Below are 21,154 nucleotides of genomic sequence, written 5' to 3'. Positions count from 1 at the left end.
GTTGATCGGTATTTGGATAATCGATGCTCTACTTCCTGTAACCATGTTAATGTTGTTGTTTGAACAGAGAGCATATTAAACTGGATGGATTAAATATATTGATTAAAAATTGGTATCTAACATTTTGCTACATCTAGAAGAATTTTTCTAGTCTTTCTTTGTATTCTATAATTTGCTTTCCCACAACTTGAGTGCAATTTGGCTCATTGATCTAAAGTATGGAAGTTCATTCTTAAAAAAGAAGCCAAAGATATTAATTGATTTATTTACCCAATTTGATAAATAAATATCAATTATTTATGACATTGTCACAATGCCAGGTTATAATTTTTAATCGTATTCAATTTATAATGTATGTTCTCTATCTCAAATTTGTAGTGTCTTGCTCTTGTACATCATACTTTTCCTGATAATAACAGTCATGTCATTCATCTATGTAATTCCATTCGGGGGAAATTTTTGAATTCACGTGACTTCCGTTCTAAACCAGAAGTTCGTATATAGTTAGTCAGGGCTTCCTGCTCCTAAGATTTCCATATCGGATCTCGACTTTCACGTATCTAACACTGTTCTTGATATTAAGGAAGAACAGACAGACAAATGACAGTAAGAATTTATAGGTCTACAATTTTTTCAAATTGCAGCCTAATTACTCTTGAATTATAAGTCTTTGTTACAAATGAAGTATTTCCAAGAAAGAATTAGATAAACTATTAATATCAGTAGTCATTAATTTATTATATAGAAATTTGTATAAGTGTTTTAAGTATTTAGCTTTTTAAATGGCAAATAATTAATAGATATTTTTTTATAAATATATTTCTACCTAAAACTTTTTTTATTTTTATTCTGTAATTTTCATGTTTGTAAATAACAAATTTTCTCAGATTTTTTGGAGTTTTAATTTTATTTTTGTTCAAATTCTCCATATTATTTTGATCTAGAGTTAGGCATGTGCCATCTCTTATCCAATTTAAAATTACTTAGAATTTAAAAACCAAACCTGTCTTTGTGCATATAGAATCAGAGCATGTTTTCTGTCATAATCGTACCAAGATAATCTAAAAAAATGGGATCGAAACAAAATATTTTGTGCCTAATCAAGAACTGCAAGTCAGTTTTAAAAATTATAATATATTCTTGCAAAATCTCTTCTGTGTAGTTTTGTAAGCCTAGAATTATACTTAAAACAAATGAATATACGCATTGATTGGTATTGTAATTATATAGCAGAACTCAAGAAAATATGATCACTAGTGAAGAATATGAACAGGATGATTTTAGTTTAAAGAAACATACTAGTGACATAAATTGAATAATACAGTCGAGGACTTTTTGGAAAACTAATGGATTGAAAATAATTTTGAATATAATTATATACATCTAAATTTATTTAAATCTAATTATTAATATAAATTTATATAATCTAATAAAATGCACAAATACAGACATTTTTACTAATTCTATGTAAATATACTAGTGATGTAACGAATATTCGGTTACTATTCAGCTGAATACCAAATATTTAATCACTATTCTGCCGAATACCTAAAAACAGGAGTAAGAAATAACAAAAACACAGTAAATTAATCATTTTAGTATTTAGATTTAATGTTATTGGGTTAGTGTTGTTTGCTTATATTTATTTATAACTTATAACATGCACAAAATAAAAAAGAAAATAATATTAATCACATGTATTCACAATTTATAATTACAAAGATCAGTACACGTACACACCTATTCGTTTGAGAATCGTCACACATCTGAGGGTCTGACCATGTCTATCCTTCTGTTTAAGTGCTCGTCTTTGCTCTTCCCTTTCTCTTTCCTCTATCACTCTAGTCCACATATGCCTATGCATACATCATAATATGTGCTCACGATACTTTCAATTCGTCACTTTTCCGTTGTAGATTTCCCATTTTACAATTATGTGACTAATAGCCTGGTGATAACAGAGAAAAGAGACAGATAGGGCATCGGTATAAGTCACAGTTATGATTTCACAGATTCGAGACAGCTTGGTAGCCCGAACAGCCCCAGGCTTTCACCCGTGCATGCTAAGTGACTTTCATTACAAGCATTTAGCTTTCCGAAGTCTATGACAACAATTGTTTGGCATTGACAGCCGCAAATTTCGCGCCAATAAGCTGCCTCGACTTGTTCGATTATGTTATCAACTCAATTTCATATTTATTTTCACATTGCGGTCCTTCTCTGTTCTTTTTCCGTTATTTACACATGTAGATCATTTCATTGTTATCCACATTTGATATCATCATTTATCACATACTGCCATGACGTTCTTGTCTGTCCACTACAACTGTCAAGAATTAACATGATTGGCGAAGCTTAGTGATAGCAGGCCAATAGAGAGCAGGGTCCTTGCCATAATGTGGTTTGCGAGCCAATTTTCGTATGTGCGTTAATCAAGCCGAATAGTTTGGCCGAATATACTATTCGTTGCAACACTAAAATATACATAATATATTTTTAGTGCATAATATATTTTATTTTTATATGCCTAATTTATTTTGCCAAGCAAACTGCCAGCTTATTGATGGGTTATAATGAGGCTAATTTAGCCAAATGGCTTTATATCTAATCATCAAGTTAGCCTTGTTACAGCCCAATTAATAATTGGCAGTTTGTTTGGCATTAGTGATTGAAGCAGAGTGATATATTTTTTAAAACAATTTTTATTTAATTATTTTAAATAGCTGTAACGAGTTTGAACACAAACTGAAGAATAAAAAAATTTTTTTCAGTTCGAGACGGAGATACGGTAAAACACTATCGCATCAGACAGTTGGACGAGGGCGGGTTTTTTATAGCGCGAAGAACCACCTTTCGAACGTTGCAAGAGCTAGTCGAACACTACAGTAAAGACGCCGATGGCCTGTGTGTCAATCTGTGCAAATCGTGTATTCAGGTAAATAATTATTTGTTTTTTAGTTGTATTATTTATGATGTTTATATGATTCAGATAGCTCCACGTAACATTTTGCATTATCCATCTATCATTTTAAATTCTTTTTAGGAAATAGTCCTTCAGTCAAGATATTTATTATGCAAAGATTTCATTTGCAATCTTCTCTGTATCACATCAGTTTTGATCTATATATATTATAAAATTGTGGAATTCAAAAAATTTGTGCGCACAAAATCACAAAATATATTTACAGGTGACCCTCGGTTTACGCCGCAGTTCCGTTCCTACAAAAGCTGTCGTAAAATGAACCCATATTTACAGTGNTTAATTAAATATAAATTAATTTCAATAATTTAAAATAAGTCTCATAATTTAGCTACTAAAACAGTTGATTTTATTAACTTTTTACTCCAGACTATTTTTAGTGGAAGTTTTATTTCAGAAACTAACAAAATTATAATTGCTAACTAAAAAAATATATAATAAATTCAACACTAATAGAATATTGTAGATTTTGTGTTGGAGATTACCCAGCATTTGTGCTGTTATGAGGGCAAGGGATTTTGTTTTTACACTTTGCATGTTTGAAAATCTATAGTGATGGCAGTTTCAGCTTCTTCAGTGGGTCTAGCAGCTTTCACACAATACAAAATTTCAGGGAATAGATACGTCATAAGCAAGATGAACTTCTTAGTATCTCTTCATAAAATTTGTACAGACTGGAGTATACATAAACCAGGGCTGTGGAATCAGTCGTCAAAAATCTGCCAACTTTGACTCCTTTTTACTTTCCCAGCACGTTATTTATATAAAACAGAAAAGGACTAAAATCGTGTCAAATTTGACCATCTAAGTTTTTTGAAAATTACATGTTTGAAGACCTGAACCCAAAAAATGTCAAATAAAGAGGGGAGATTGATACGTGTGTTGTATCTAACTTGTTTAATTTCTTTATTCTCTGTTTTGAGATATTAAACAATATCTCAGAATGGGTAAATTAATTAAATGAAATTTGACAAGGTAGCTTGTGTTTAAAGAGGCATTAATGTTAAATTTTGATTCTTAATTAAAGGTTGACAGAGTGGAGACATAGAAGGGGTCACATGTCATAGCTCCAGTGTGGTCAGACTTAATGAATATTTTACTCATTATTAGTACTCACAACATTTTATAAAAATCCTATCCTCAAAATTAAGCTTTTTGTCATTTTATAATAGTACAGTAAAACCCAGTTAAGATGTTCTCACCTGAGATGTCTGAACTAAATCATACCCCCACACACATTCTGACAGTTTGAGGCTTAACAATTCCTGTGTTAACCCATCTGACTCCGATTCAAAAAGGTGAACAAAATCATGTCCCTCCTCCACAGTCTAACATACATACATACATACATGGGGAAAAAACCCAAATCTTTTGCATATCTTGACATTTTAAGGTGTCTTCAGTCCCAAAAATGTAAACATTTGGGGAGGATCATTTTTGACTGATTTCTACACTTTCCCTGTGATATATATAACAGCCAGGAAAGTAAACATTATTGAATATATATTGATATATTGACTATGTCATTAATTAGGAGAGTCTTTTAGCTTAGAATGTAGAAACTTTTTTATTCGAATCTCATTTAGAACTCTCTATTTAAGCTTTTACTCTGAAGTCACACGACAACATCAGAATTCTCATGCCTATTTTGGTAACAAGTCCATCCCTGGTCAGAGTTTTTTACACGACTCCACAGCCTTGACATAAACTAAACAAAATACACCCAGGGACCATAAAATAAACTCCATTTTTACTGACGGAAAATAAGGAAAAATGCTTTCAATCTACATTGGATCTTCCTTAGGCCCTATATTTCTGAATTGGAAGAAACATAGAATATTCCAGTTGTTTAAAACAAAGTTCTATATTTTGAATGCATTTTAAAATTTAAAATATTAATTAAATTAATAGATGGAATATATAAAATATGGCTGGCCTGTAATTAGACTGAAAACATTTGTCTATTTGTTAAAATTTCTGCTGGAAATGAAGGAAAGTTTATTTTTTATTGTTTGAACTGTTTCCAGTTTTTGGTTGTATGTTTTTCTTTTGCATATTTATTTTAATTATTTTTAAAAAATTCAATGCATAGAAAAGGAATAACACTAACAGTGAAACTATGTTACTATTAATATTAATGAGGAATATGAAATATATAGATGGAAATTGATTAAAAATTGTCTGAATGCCAGAGACTAATTCCTTTATCTTGGAAATTTGCCTTCAGGGAGACACAATAAGGATTTCTGGTTTGTTTGTTTGTTTATTTTAATGGAATTTGTAACTTATGTAAACACAAAGAAAATTACCATAAGCAAATAAGAATATAAAGTATATATCTTTCATGTCAGTCACAAACATCAGTCATAATCAAAAAGATGATTATAATGCATTTGATCTTTAAATTATTCTTTTACTCTTTAATGCAAACTGAAGATGCTTTGAAGACCTTAATTTTGAATATAAATGTTTCATCATTAAGGTGTTATTATTGTTATCAGTGAATGTTTATTTTTATTAAATTGAAAATCCAGTTTAAAGTCACGAGTCAAATTTGTTCAATGTTTAGTTTAAGTAGTTTAAGACATTGATCATTTTTATTATAATTTACAGATTTAAAAAAAAGTCATTTAAAATGGCAGTTTCCGATAAGTGTATTATTTTGATGTTACAAAATTCTTAAAAGCAGCCTATATAAGTGATTATATATTATTAGTTGTATCTATGTAATGATATTTTTGTTCATTAGAGTCAGGATTTATAGAATTTAAATCTCATATTATTAGATTTTTAATAATTCGGGATTGCCGATACATTTTCAAATAGAAATTAAATTTTGATAATGTGTCTATCAACTTTGCTCTACTTTTATAGTGCAGTTGTATACATTTCATTACTTCACTTGTTTGTATTTTATAAGTTGATAAAAATTTCATTTCGTTTTCCTTGCATTATTAACTTCCAAAAATACACGTCAATTTTAGTCTAGACGACTGGTTCTCGTATTTTCGAGAAAACGAGAGGTCGTTAGAGGGAGGAATTTGCTTTCCGAATGTTAAATTTAGCCGAAATATTTAAATTTTATTAAATGCAATTACTGTAATTGTTTCCTTTGCTTGGCTCTTATAATTTATTTATAAATCTTATCAAAATAATTTTACACAATATAGAATGTTGAACTTTTAATTTCTTGTATGATCAGAAATATGAACTAAATTATATGTATTACAGTCTTAAGATTAATTACCAAATTTACTTAATTCTTGATTAGAAATACCAGACAAGTTACATTAAAAATTCAGAAATTATTAACGTAGACTACTCGCTATTATTTTATAGAAATTTATTCAATTATTCCTGGTGTAAGGATCCCAATAAATTATGGTAATGTCCAGATCTTTGACATCATACAAATTTATATGTTAATCATATGAAATCATATTTTATTATTTTGATATTTCTGAGGCAAGATAAATGATTCAAATTATTTAATTTTCTTAGTATTTCTCTTAAACATCATATAATTACAACTTTGGATAAACTTAATCGATTGCATAATGAAATAGTAAGTAATTTCTTTCTTTTATATTTATAAAAAAAATTGTTTTGATTAAAAAGTAAATTTTTCACTTTAAAAAAAAATTAAATTAAAAATTATTTGAACAGGAACATTAAAAACTTAAATACGAAATCAAGCAAAGATTGATTGAATTTCATTTAATATGTTGCAAATTACAAATATGAAAAGAAACAATGTTTTTCTTGGTTAATAAATCATAAATTTAAGCATATTCAATCTAGAGAGACTAAGTCCGACAGAAACAATGCACTTATTAATGTTTATTTTTGTCTATATAAATTCCCTGGGGAAAGAGGAGAGTCATTGACCTTGAGATATGCTAGACTGCTTATTAAGTTGCAGTCCGGTGGCAAAAGACATTTCCCGATAAATGAAGATTCTTTTTTCGTAGTTAAAATAACCTACATTTTACTTTTTAAAAAATCGGTCAAAACATATTTCTGATGATGTGATTTTCCTCTAATGCATCATATATTTAATTGGTAACTGATTTTAATAAGTTTTCTCTAGTGGAAAGATTTAATGTGTGTCAATAGATATTTAATGGGAAAAAAATAAAAAGTAGCGTGTAGATAAAGGGGGAAATTTATAAAATATGTAATACTTGAGAATTTTCCTAGATGTTATATTTGATGAATAACAAAACAAAAAATACTGTACATTTAGTTAGTTACATCCATTAATATTTAATGAAATTACTGCATTTCAAGTTACTTAGCTAAAAATATTACTTAAGATCAGAGTTAATGTCTATAATAATTCAAAATTTGAATTTCTTGAATATTTTAATGCAGATTCTAAATATAATCTACATTAATCTCAGATTCTGCCATATCTTAAATCATAATAATTGATCTTAAATATTTATAAAAATAGTTGTCAATTTTCTCTGTTTACTTTCTCTTCATGTATTACTTTTAAGTCATCTTTAATAATTTTAAAAATAAATTTTTACAAGTTGTGCTTTCCAGTTTTTGGACATTAAATATGAGGTTTGAAAAAAATATAATGTTGTCAACACCAGACTATCTATGTTTGTCTGTTATAAATTTAAAATAACATAAGAGGTTAGTTTCAAATTGCTTCTGGCATTCAAATATATTAAAGAAAAGATTTTAACATATTAATTTATATTGTATGTGAAACTGTTATTAAAATTTAAGCAAATGAGTACAAGCAGCAAAATAAAGACAACAATTAGCATTGAGAACTGGTTCCACCAATAGTCTTTCTCTCGGTTGTCAAGAAAGAGAGAGACAGTTGGCAGAACCAATTGTCAGTGCCAATTGTAGTCTTAATTTTTGCTGTCCGTGTGTATTGACAACAACTCACGTCATAAAAGAATAACGAAATTGGTTGATCGGTATTTGGATAATCGATGCTCTACTTCCTGTAACCATGTTAATGTTGTTGTTTGAACAGAGAGCATATTAAACTGGATGGATTAAATATATTGATTAAAAATTGGTATCTAACATTTTGCTACATCTAGAAGAATTTTTCTAGTCTTTCTTTGTATTCTATAATTTGCTTTCCCACAACTTGAGTGCAATTTGGCTCATTGATCTAAAGTATGGAAGTTCATTCTTAAAAAAGAAGCCAAAGATATTAATTGATTTATTTACCCAATTTGATAAATAAATATCAATTATTTATGACATTGTCACAATGCCAGGTTATAATTTTTAATCGTATTCAATTTATAATGTATGTTCTCTATCTCAAATTTGTAGTGTCTTGCTCTTGTACATCATACTTTTCCTGATAATAACAGTCATGTCATTCATCTATGTAATTCCATTCGGGGGAAATTTTTGAATTCACGTGACTTCCGTTCTAAACCAGAAGTTCGTATATAGTTAGTCAGGGCTTCCTGCTCCTAAGATTTCCATATCGGATCTCGACTTTCACGTATCTAACACTGTTCTTGATATTAAGGAAGAACAGACAGACAAACGACAGTAAGAATTTATAGGTCTACAATTTTTTCAAATTGCAGCCTAATTACTCTTGAATTATAAGTCTTTGTTACAAATGAAGTATTTCCAAGAAAGAATTAGATAAACTATTAATATCAGTAGTCATTAATTTATTATATAGAAATTTGTATAAGTGTTTTAAGTATTTAGCTTTTTAAATGGCAAATAATTAATAGATATTTTTTTATAAATATATTTCTACCTAAAACTTTTTTTATTTTTATTCTGTAATTTTCATGTTTGTAAATAACAAATTTTCTCAGATTTTTTGGAGTTTTAATTTTATTTTTGTTCAAATTCTCCATATTATTTTGATCTAGAGTTAGGCATGTGCCATCTCTTATCCAATTTAAAATTACTTAGAATTTAAAAACCAACCTGTCTTTGTGCATATAGAATCAGAGCATGTTTTCTGTCATAATCGTACCAAGATAATCTAAAAAAATGGGATCGAAACAAAATATTTTGTGCCTAATCAAGAACTGCAAGTCAGTTTTAAAAATTATAATATATTCTTGCAAAATCTCTTCTGTGTAGTTTTGTAAGCCTAGAATTATACTTAAAACAAATGAATATACGCATTGATTGGTATTGTAATTATATAGCAGAACTCAAGAAAATATGATCACTAGTGAAGAATATGAACAGGATGATTTTAGTTTAAAGAAACATACTAGTGACATAAATTGAATAATACAGTCGAGGACTTTTTGGAAAACTAATGGATTGAAAATAATTTTGAATATAATTATATACATCTAAATTTATTTAAATCTAATTATTAATATAAATTTATATAATCTAATAAAATGCACAAATACAGACATTTTTACTAATTCTATGTAAATATACTAGTGATGTAACGAATATTCGGTTACTATTCAGCTGAATACCAAATATTTAATCACTATTCTGCCGAATACCTAAAAACAGGAGTAAGAAATAACAAAAACACAGTAAATTAATCATTTTAGTATTTAGATTTAATGTTATTGGGTTAGTGTTGTTTGCTTATATTTATTTATAACTTATAACATGCACAAAATAAAAAAGAAAATAATATTAATCACATGTATTCACAATTTATAATTACAAAGATCAGTACACGTACACACCTATTCGTTTGAGAATCGTCACACATCTGAGGGTCTGACCATGTCTATCCTTCTGTTTAAGTGCTCGTCTTTGCTCTTCCCTTTCTCTTTCCTCTATCACTCTAGTCCACATATGCCTATGCATACATCATAATATGTGCTCACGATACTTTCAATTCGTCACTTTTCCGTTGTAGATTTCCCATTTTACAATTATGTGACTAATAGCCTGGTGATAACAGAGAAAAGAGACAGATAGGGCATCGGTATAAGTCACAGTTATGATTTCACAGATTCGAGACAGCTTGGTAGCCCGAACAGCCCCAGGCTTTCACCCGTGCATGCTAAGTGACTTTCATTACAAGCATTTAGCTTTCCGAAGTCTATGACAACAATTGTTTGGCATTGACAGCCGCAAATTTCGCGCCAATAAGCTGCCTCGACTTGTTCGATTATGTTATCAACTCAATTTCATATTTATTTTCACATTGCGGTCCTTCTCTGTTCTTTTTCCGTTATTTACACATGTAGATCATTTCATTGTTATCCACATTTGATATCATCATTTATCACATACTGCCATGACGTTCTTGTCTGTCCACTACAACTGTCAAGAATTAACATGATTGGCGAAGCTTAGTGATAGCAGGCCAATAGAGAGCAGGGTCCTTGCCATAATGTGGTTTGCGAGCCAATTTTCGTATGTGCGTTAATCAAGCCGAATAGTTTGGCCGAATATACTATTCGTTGCAACACTAAAATATACATAATATATTTTATTTTTATATGCCTAATTTATTTTGCCAAGCAAACTGCCAGCTTATTGATGGGTTATAATGAGGCTAATTTAGCCAAATGGCTTTATATCTAATCATCAAGTTAGCCTTGTTACAGCCCAATTAATAATTGGCAGTTTGTTTGGCATTAGTGATTGAAGCAGAGTGATATATTTTTTAAAACAATTTTTATTTAATTATTTTAAATAGCTGTAACGAGTTTGAACACAAACTGAAGAATAAAAAAATTTTTTTCAGTTCGAGACGGAGATACGGTAAAACACTATCGCATCAGACAGTTGGACGAGGGCGGGTTTTTTATAGCGCGAAGAACCACCTTTCGAACGTTGCAAGAGCTAGTCGAACACTACAGTAAAGACGCCGATGGCCTGTGTGTCAATCTGTGCAAATCGTGTATTCAGGTAAATAATTATTTGTTTTTTAGTTGTATTATTTATGATGTTTATATGATTCAGATAGCTCCACGTAACATTTTGCATTATCCATCTATCATTTTAAATTCTTTTTAGGAAATAGTCCTTCAGTCAAGATATTTATTATGCAAAGATTTCATTTGCAATCTTCTCTGTATCACATCAGTTTTGATCTATATATATTATAAAATTGTGGAATTCAAAAAATTTGTGCGCACAAAATCACAAAATATATTTACAGGTGACCCTCGGTTTACGCCGCAGTTCCGTTCCTACAAAAGCTGTCGTAAAATGAACCCATATTTACAGTGAGGTATAGGGTTAGGTTCTACGTAAGTGAAAAATGAGCAAATAATTTTGTTTAATAATACAATATAATACAAAATACATAAAATACATTTTAAAAATTAAATTTATATCATAAAATAAAGTGAAATGTTTTTATTAAAAATTTTAGTTTCAGATCCCGGACATTTTTCGGAAAAAAGGATTTATCTTTAATTGTTTACGTTTTTGTTTTCTTTCATTAAGAATTTTGGAATATGGTTGAATAGATGCGATGATGCTCCTTTTTATATTTTCACTTTGCTCCCAATCATTGTCTAACTCACAAAGTTCATCTGTTAAACTTTCCATAGTTGAAAGGATGCATTAACCTGACATAGATCCACAGATGAGCGGAGACAGTGATTGGTTGACCACTGGTCACCGTAGCACATTTATAAGGTCAGTTTGAGCAAGAAAATTGAAAGTGACTAAGGAGAGAGAGATATTGTCTGGCCAACGAGAAGTAGATTTGTCTCACTAACGATAGTTTGTGATAGCTGAAAGTGCTACTGTGTCATAAGGTGTTTTCCTGAACAAAATGATATGGGATACATTCATTGGCACTATGGATTTGGACGCCATTTATTGGACTATTATGTTTGATAACTTGACTCATGGGTACCTAAATGTTTAGTATTTTAATATTAATTTAATGCAAATGTATATATACCCAATAACATTGAACAGAAAAAATAAAACAAAGACTTTTATTAAATATATTTAACAAATATACAATGTCGCGGCTCGGTAAATACATCAACACTGAAATGAAAATCAGTCTGGCATAGGGAAAATTGGGGAATTACACCGCAAAATGGCAAATTGCGCAGCGGCGTTATTGTGAATTGGCATAAACTGAGGGCTACCTATACTTAATTATTTGTAGATGTAGGATTTTTATTGTTATAACCAGCAAGAATTTTACAAAATTTGGTCCAAAATTCCTTTAAAACACATTTATCTTCAGAAATTATTAGTGTAATTCTATTAAATAAGTATGATAGAGACAAATGAATAAAAGTCGAAGAAAACAACGTACTCCACTGTTTAAATGGCAGCTGTGACGCAAGAAATAAACTTAAAGCCAGTTATTTTAAGTTACTAATTAGACAAGAAATGTTTAAAATTTACTTGCAATAAGTTTCATTAAAGCTTATGTAACTGTTAAATATCTTATTTATCTCTTTGAAAAAGTTACTTCTTATGTATGTTAAGGGAGAAATCAAATTTAGGATATGAAGATGATTTATATTCAACTTAATTATTGAATTTCATTGACTATTATTTAATGAAATAAAGAAATGACATTACAGAATGTTGCAAAAATGTTAAATTATCCTCAATGGATTCTTAAGAGGCAGCATGAAATTGCAAATGTCGGCAATGTGATTTTAAATATAATTTATGCAGGTCAAAAAAATGATCGTTTTCTATTTGTTTGATGCATTGGAGATTGGATGTCAATGGTCGACATAACCTTTAGCCTATAAAATAAATTGCAATAGTAATTTCATGTGAGATATTGTTGTGATCCATTTCAAATATTTTTTGTAACTTTACAAAATAAATTTTTAATATTTGTCATTAATATAAATGAAGTATACAGAAAATCAAAAATACTGAATTATTATTATAGAAACTTTATACAACTTGAATGACAATAGATATAAAATGTAATGAAATTTAGAATATAATGTTAAAATGCTAAAAAGATTTATGGATAGTTTTATAATTTCATAAACAGAATTTTGAAGAAAAAATTCTTTGTGAAAATTAGAATAAATTAAATAAATGGATATTTTTAATTAAAGATGTATTTAATATATTCAGATAGAAAAACCGACTCCGACCGGTTTATCACACAATACCAGGGACCAATGGGAAATCGATCGTAGCTCTTTGAAATTTGTTCGAAAGTTAGGCCAGGGCCAGTTTGGAGAAGTCTGGGAAGGACTGTGGAATAATACAACACCGGTGGCAATAAAAACACTGAAACCAGGTTAGTGGCATAATGTGTTTTTATTTTAGTGAACTGTTAAATAAAGTTTTATCATTGACATTTATGACATTTTTTTGTTAAGGAACAATGGATCCAAAAGATTTCCTGGCAGAAGCACAAATAATGAAAAAACTTCGTCATCCAAAATTAGTGCAGTTGTACGCAGTCTGCACTTTGGAAGAACCAATCTACATAATTACCGAACTGATGAAACACGGAAGTCTCTTGGAATATCTGCAAGGTAAGAAAGAAAATATTTATAGCCGGTCACTATTTTCAAAATATTGCCTCCAAAAGTCATTTGACTTGACTTTTATTAAGACAAGGGTGCATGAGCTAAAAAATCTGAGATACAGAAAGAAATTTATTGAAGTTGTGGGATTACAAAGTAAACAATACAGACAAAGTAAATTAAACATATTTGAGCAGCATGTTAGTTCAACAAAATCAGATTTACTCCGAGGTCTGCTGCCTTTTGAGTTTTGTTTTTACACATTTCAAAAGGTTCTGGAAGCAACCCACTGCCGGGAAAAATTCTTTAAGATTTTTCACAGCTAATTAGTCAAATTCATAAAAATAGAACAACCCATATTTTCTCTGTTTGCAACAAATTTTGTGGCATAAAAGTCCCCATTAAATATTAAAATTGGATATTAGTAAATTAAATGCAAATTTTTGCTGTTTCAAGAATTTTATAATTAAAAAAAAAAAAAAAGTATAGTGTTGAAATGACATATTAAGTGATATTTCAAATTACTTTAGGATATGGGAAGTCCTTGCACAATTTTGCTAGTCAAACAAATATTTTATTCGCAAAGATGATTTGACTAATTACAAATCTGTGGAAATCCTCAGTTAATTAATGGAAATCCTCCTGTAAATTGGTGGGACTTGTTCTGAATTCACTTGCAAAGTTCTGTGGTGGAAATGGTCATGCACTTTCTCCTTTAACTGGTCTCAGTTGGAGTACGTTAGATGGTACATTCCTCATGAAAACAATACATATCTCGAGCATAGTGGGACATTGCCATATCATCCGATGCTTCAAGAATGGGGCTGAGTCTCTTCTTACACAATTACAGTAATATCTATTTTTGAAGTATAAAAATATCCAAATTAGTCTATAATCAATTGCAATTTTTGGCTCATCCCAAAATTGGTAAGTCCTAGTATCATCTATAGAAGTAAAAGCACCAATAAAAGAGTGATCTCTCTTGATTGAACATGCTGTCTTTATGTGTTTTCTATCATCATTTCCCATGTTGCCTGCAAGTTTTATAACAGATGAACAAATGGCAGCCAAGTAATCAATTTCATTTGCAGTGTAACTCTCAGCATGCAGGAAATCCATTGGCAAATGTTGGCTTTGTGGAGAGGCCTCTGTATTGTTTGACTGTTAAACATTGGTAAAGGAAGGGCAGAAAACAGATTGCCAGCCACCAAGCAGTAGGTTAAGTGCTACCAAAGCTTGACTGCAGAAATCTCTATTGCTCAAGGGGATTCCTTACAGATTAGTGGAAAGACAAACAACTAAGCACCTCCCTTACATTGTGGATGGGAGTGAGTCCTTTAGCCACTGCCTCAGGCAAGTCCAGCTTCTGAATTAAACCCAAAAAAAACTTTTAGGTGGTCACTGTTCGTCACAAAGTAAGTAGGTCTACAGTATACTAATGTATATTAAGGTCGTGTCACAAAAAAATTACAGAAAACCCCTGAAGGGCCCGTTTTGGAAACGCTGCACGGCATACTTGTATGGAATTATGTCACCAACTGTCGGGATAAAAATAACAGTTCAATACCAAAAGCATGGTTTTTTTTTGTTTTCTCTGATATATTTAAAATTTCAAGTAACACATTTATTCATTAAAACAATTTTGACCATACAAATAATTAGGGGTCAGTTAAAATCCTTTTTAAATATTCCAACTAGAGATGGATGGTTAGCAACTTTAAAAACCGATCACGACTTCATTCAAGTATAAGGCAATGATATTACCATCTGCACAACAAAATAAGCACTGTCATCTTTCTTAAAAAGTCCATTGTTCACTATAATGTGTGATCATTCAAATCAGATACTACTACTTTGCTACTTAATTTTCCAAAATCCTTAAATATGCAATGTACAAATTTGACTAGGCTGTTTGTTGCTGCTGTTACAGCTTGAAATATTCATAAAAGTTGTTGATTTTTATTTAATTTTATCTTAGGGGCAACTTGTATTGGATTTATTTTGTTTTTTTTTATAGTAAATTAATTACGAACTCTAAATGTTTATTGTTTATGTATTTTATTGTGATTTTAATACTGAAATTTAGTTCTTTGTTAATTTGTCAGCAACATGGAAAGAGTTAGTTACAGTAGCATTAAATAGCTTGTCTCCTTAATTTATATTATTTTATTCGATAAATATTTCAACCTTGACCACTTACCCAGTTGGAATTAGAAAGTCAGAAGAATTGCAGAACTGGCAACTGTTATAAGAATAAATATAGATTTTAATTTAAAAGTTCTGTTGCAAGAAAAAAAAATGTTTTATGCACGATTTGAATTTATTGCTTAAAATAGCTGCTATATTATTATCTTTAGAGAAGAAACATCAGTTCTGGAAGCTGCTTCTCTATAATCTTTCATGACATAGATAACAAATTGACAGCCATTTAAAATAGTTTTATGCATGATATATCACAAACTATATTTTTAACTTTACTACAAAACTCAACAAATTCAATTCCTTAAACTCTGTATTAGGTTAAGAGCATTAACTATTAGATTCAATACAATCTATGCCACAGAAAACATTATTCAATTAAATGTTAATGTTATGCTGTTCATCAACTTGATATAACAAATGAAAGGCTGATATATTTTCTATTCAAGGACTCTATTACCTAAATAGTGATAATTTCTTGTATTTGGATTTTAAGAAATTATCCAAAGTCCTTCCATCCATATTGATAGAGTACATTGTAGTTTGATAAATTATATATTAGACCTACTTATTGAATGTATAATTAAAATTTGTTTACTTTGATGCAATAGATCCTCTTTTACCTTTTTAAAACTCCTATGAGTTTAAAGATGTGTAAAATAGTGTCATACTGCATCTCTTGTTTAACTCTAGACACTATGTTATCTGAGTACTTTATCGAAAGAGTCCCAATTAGCCAAAACCTATTTAAACAATATCAAATTACAGTAACTGTATGAAATTTCCTCGTCCACAGCTTTAAATTTATTTGTATCACTAATTTGGTATCGACGTGCTCGTGAACGACAACTGCTAAATTTCCTGAAATGTGTTGCTTTTGTTTTGGTTTACTTGATAATTTTGCAGATTAAATTATTATCTTTACTTTTATGCCATGTGTTTTTATAATATTGCTCTAGCAGAATGTATTTTTATTATTAAATAAAATCAAGACACCACTATTACTTACATTAGTTACCCCCATCTGGATTTCTTCCAAAGTAAATCAATGTGTTTCACTTTTTCCTGTTTAATATAACAAAAAAAAAAAAAACTAAAACAATTTTAGAAAATTTAAAAAATATTCTTTTGAGAACATCCTGTTCTATACAATGTAGTTTATAGTTGAATTCTATTCCAAGCAATATATGGGATGTTCTATTTTGCATCCATGTGAATGTTGAAGTGATCTTTTTGGCATTGCACAAGTGTATGTATATGATGCATTAGTTCTGCTGCAATATGCATATTTTCCAAATGTAAGAACAAGATGAAAATTGTATGCTACTATGCAATTTGTTGGGATCAGAATTTCAAAGAGCCAATATTGTGCATTCTGCTAATTGGCAAACACTGAAGCAGTGCCTTATAATCATAAATACTACTGTGAAATGATTATACCAAGGCCACTTGATCGCTTCGCTAGTAAGGCCGTCCGCCGTAAGGAAAATTGCCGTATTTACACTGTTTCCATTTTTTGCCGCTGCGAAAGATTTTGGCGCTAGTTATCNTTACCCCCATCTGGATTTCTTCCAAAGTAAATCAATGTGTTTCACTTTTTCCTGTTTAATATAACAAAAAAAAAAAAACTAAAACAATTTTAGAAAATTTAAAAAATATTCTTTTGAGAACATCCTGTTCTATACAATGTAGTTTATAGTTGAATTCTATTCCAAGCAATATATGGGATGTTCTATTTTGCATCCATGTGAATGTTGAAGTGATCTTTTTGGCATTGCACAAGTGTATGTATATGATGCATTAGTTCTGCTGCAATATGCATATTTTCCAAATGTAAGAACAAGATGAAAATTGTATGCTACTATGCAATTTGTTGGGATCAGAATTTCAAAGAGCCAATATTGTGCAGTCTGCTAATTGGCAAACACTGAAGCAGTGCCTTATAATCATAAATACTACTGTGAAATGATTATACCAAGGCCACTTGATCGCTTCGCTAGTAAGGCCGTCCGCCGTAAGGAAAATTGCCGTATTTACACTGTTTCCATTTTTTGCCGCTGCGAAAGATTTTGGCGCTAGTTATCAGTGAGAATCGTCTGTTGAGTAAATTGGTTGTTTTGTACTTTTGTGTGCGAGTATAGCTATTTTATGAAATTGTGATAATTACATATAGTTATAGTTGTATTTAGTTATACTTATTCGTGAGTTATATACGGTTGACGGGATTTCTCTTCAACAGCAGCTTGGTATATAGATATAAATACATTCATTGTGTGGTTTAAATAGTAAAGGCACATTATGCCTAAAAATTGTTGCGTGCCTTTTTGCACATCGTATGCTGGATCTAAAACTTGTCCTGAAGGATTAAAAGTTACATTTCATGAAATCCCATCGAACGAACAATTGAGACAGAAGTGGTTAAATGTTATATCACGACAAGGTAATAAAAAAGTATCGCCGTGGATACCAAGTAGCAGGTCAGTTGTCTGTAGCCTGCATTTTGTAGAAAGTGATTATAAAATCGGATCTAAAAGGCGCGTTTTACGTTCATCATCATGCCCCTCACAGTTTCCAAACTATCCCCCACATAAGCATCCTCAGACAGAAAAAACAAAGAGAACACCATTACAACGGAATTTAGAAGTACGTACAAATCCACCACAGAAAAAGAGCAAGCTTGTTGACCAGCAGGGTCCTCAGCATGAAAGCACAACTGTAGACACTGAAGTTATTGATGGGCCTGTTTATAATTATACTGATTTTGAGGAAGGAAGGAAGAGCAATATGGTAAATGCTGCATGTCAAACTAATTATGACCTGGAACTAATTGTTACAGAATATAAGAAAACTATTAACAAACTAAAAGCTACACTTTGGAGAAAGAATGCAAAATTGGCAGATTTACAGGCACAGCATGATAAAAATGCTCTAAAATTGAAGGCCTACGAAGAAGATAATCTGATTCAAGCAGTAGGAAAAATAGCAGCATTAACTGAAACTGGAAACACTGGAGCAATATTTCTTGTAGACCAGATTCTCAATTTTGATAAACGTTGCCCCAAATGGAGTAATGATGTAATTCGTGAATGTATTTTATGGAAATGTTAAATCACCAAAAGGTTATGATCATGCTCGTGTTAGAAAGCTGCTTCGTTTGCCTTGTAAGTCAACTCTTGCAAAGTATGTAGGCCAAGCTTCAGGTGCAATTGGCATCACACCTTTAATAAAGCAAAGGTTACGTACTGAAAAAGAGAATTTTACATCTGCAGAAGAATGCTATGCTTCATTAATTATGGATGAAATGACTATTGATCAGAAGCTAGTTTATGATAAGCAGTTAGACAAAATATTTGGTTTTGCCGAAACAGGTGAACATGGAGAGGTTTGTGAACCTCAAAAAGCAGCCAATCGCATGTTGTGCTTTCTCCTCAGGGGACTTTCATCTTCTTATGCAATACCTGTTGGGTATTTTTTCACATACTGTTTAAAAGGTGCTGAACTGCTAAGGATGATGCTCGATGTTTTGTCAGAAGTGGGAAGCTTAGGTTTTTCAGTGATACATATTGTTGCTGATAATCATCAGACAAATACAGCCATGTTCAAAGCTCTCGGAAATGGAGAACTTTTACATAAAATACCTCATCCGTGTAACACCATTAGACCCCTCTTTCTGTCATTTGATCCAAATCATATAATTAAAAATTTGCGATCCATATTATTGGAAAGAAAGATGACAGATGGATATGAATGTATTGATGGAGGTTACTATATGAAGATTCTTTTGGATATACAGAAAAATATTCTAATTAAACCAGTCAGATTCCTAACACGTGCACATGTATTTCCAACTAATCTTGAAAAAATGAAAGTAAAGAGAGCAAGAGACATATTCTTACCTGTTGTTATTGGGACGCTTAATTTTTTGAAAGACAACCCATTTTGTCACAAAGATGCCTCCCTTTTTTCTGGTTGTGGTGCAACGGTTATGCTCATGGAAAATATTAACAAGTGGTATGAACTACAGGATATAAGTAACTGGAATGAACATCTGTTCTCCATACTGCCAAACAAAAGACCATTTTCTGAAATTAATGAGGAACGGCTCAATTGGCTGCAGTTAGATTTTCTTTTGTACATGGAATCAATGAAAAAAGAATGCAGTAATATGAAAATGCAATTTCTCACAAAAGAAACTTACAATGCTCTCTACCTGACAACACTCAGCACAGTTGATGTTGTAAAGTATTTGCTGAATACCGTCAAATTCAGATATGTTTTGACGAGGAGATTTAACAGTGATCCAATTGAGTCATTCTTTAGCTGCATTCGTCAGTTTAATGGAGGAAATGACAAATTAGATGCACGATCAGCATCTCTTACAACGCAAATGATTTTAAAAGTTGGTATCTTACAGGCTGCACAGAATGGAAATGCACCATGCTCTTCTTCCTCCTCAAAGTTGTTACCTGTTATGACAGAAACCAATTGTAATGTTGAAGATGAAGTCTGTAAATTGCATGATTCTTCACTGTCTATTTTACAAAAATTGCAATCCCTCACGCAAGACTGCAGTGTTCTTTGTACAATTGAAAATGCTTCTCTGGCAGTTATCAGTGGCTATTTAATTAGAGTTCTTGAAGAGAAGGTTGCATGCTATGAGTGTCTTGAAATCCTCAACCATCCCGCAAGTAATGGAGCTCTTTTTGGCTTAATATCAAACCAGGATAGAGGACAGCTTCGGTATCCGAGACCAGGGTTAGTGGGGGTAATTAGAATTCTTACAGATTTTTTTGATGACGTACTAACATACACAAATCCTTGCCAGGCTGGTTTGAAAGTTAAGCTGGTAAAGGTCATTTTGCCATACTTGAAAAACTGCCCAGTACTGTGGTGTAAGGCTAACACTGATGGTGCACAGTCAAATCACAATAATCGCATGTGCAATATTATAGCAACAAAGTTTGTTAGCCCTTTTCTGACCAATTGGACTGGACAATTAAGTCAAACTGTGGAAAAAGTTCTCAGACTGCATCATAAGCCCATTTCTAGAAAAATATTAAAAGTCTAATGTTATCTAATTCATATTGTAAATTTTTGATGAGGAGGAAGCTAAGTACATTTCTGTTCTTTGACTAAATTTTACAAACTGTAAAATTCAGTCAAAAACAGTGTACACTTTATTCAATAAATTAATTTTTTTTAATGTAATAAGCTTTTGCTTTTTCTATAAAGAATTTTATTTATATTAGAGATGTAAACTGAAGCAATGTTACTTTTACCATAGTTATATCAGGTCAGTCCATAAGTTTGTGTGCATTTTATGACTTTGAGAAAAATCTTGTTTTTCTGTTAAAAATGCCAGTCTAATGTGATACTTTTTACACTGAAGTGTTAAATTGGATCTCATTCATATAATACTGTTCAGAATTGGGAACATTTCAGTTGTTTATTTTCGTTAAAATGGAAGTAACAGATGAATATAAGAGACATGTTTTATACTTTTTATTTTTAAGTGATGAGAATGCTACAAATGCAGCCAAAAAATTAAATACTG

The 21,154-nt window shown here is 30.7% G+C and overlaps 2 protein-coding genes and 1 long non-coding RNA gene across 4 annotated transcripts in view; 2 read left to right on the top strand and 1 right to left on the bottom strand.

Moving 5' to 3' along the window:
* Nucleotides 1–21,154, bottom strand: part of LOC111632468 — an 80,284-nt gene that overhangs the window by 9,779 nt on the left and 49,351 nt on the right. Inside the window, exons 6-7 of one of the 2 annotated variants that reach the window (XR_002757870.1) lie at nucleotides 15,602–15,643; nucleotides 14,748–14,939 (exon numbers count right to left, since the gene is read on the bottom strand). The exons of the other annotated variant lie outside the window; for it this stretch is intronic. This is a non-coding gene — a long non-coding RNA (uncharacterized LOC111632468). Of the gene's footprint in view, nucleotides 1–14,747; nucleotides 14,940–15,601; nucleotides 15,644–21,154 lie in introns of those variants that run through there. 2 annotated transcript variants of the gene reach the window in all.
* The window catches only part of LOC111632370 (tyrosine-protein kinase Src42A-like), a 71,933-nt gene that overhangs the window by 38,894 nt on the left and 11,885 nt on the right, over nucleotides 1–21,154 (top strand). The window contains exons 3-5 of the mRNA XM_023376816.1: nucleotides 2,772–2,935; nucleotides 13,001–13,169; nucleotides 13,252–13,410. Of these exons, the coding sequence (XP_023232584.1) occupies nucleotides 2,772–2,935; nucleotides 13,001–13,169; nucleotides 13,252–13,410 (492 nt within the window). The remainder of the gene's footprint in view (nucleotides 1–2,771; nucleotides 2,936–13,000; nucleotides 13,170–13,251; nucleotides 13,411–21,154) is intronic.
* Nucleotides 18,523–21,005, top strand: LOC111632058. The gene has a single exon (XM_023376446.1). It carries the CDS (start codon nucleotides 18,893–18,895, stop codon nucleotides 20,666–20,668), a length of 1,776 nt encoding a protein of 591 aa, XP_023232214.1. The 5' UTR covers nucleotides 18,523–18,892; the 3' UTR covers nucleotides 20,669–21,005.

This window comes from Centruroides sculpturatus, unplaced genomic scaffold (genome assembly GCF_000671375.1).
Source record: "Centruroides sculpturatus isolate CEXI.00-Female unplaced genomic scaffold, Cexi_2.0 scaffold91, whole genome shotgun sequence".
Taxonomy (NCBI): Eukaryota; Metazoa; Arthropoda; class Arachnida; order Scorpiones; family Buthidae; genus Centruroides; species Centruroides sculpturatus.
Note: the sequence above shows the minus strand (reverse complement) of the source record. Positions and strands in the feature narration are given on the sequence as shown.

Excerpts from the sequence above, each read along its gene's own strand:
- LOC111632058 (XM_023376446.1), top strand. The coding sequence starts at position 18,893 with ATGGATGAAATGACTATTGATCAGAAGCTAGTTTATGATAAGCAGTTA.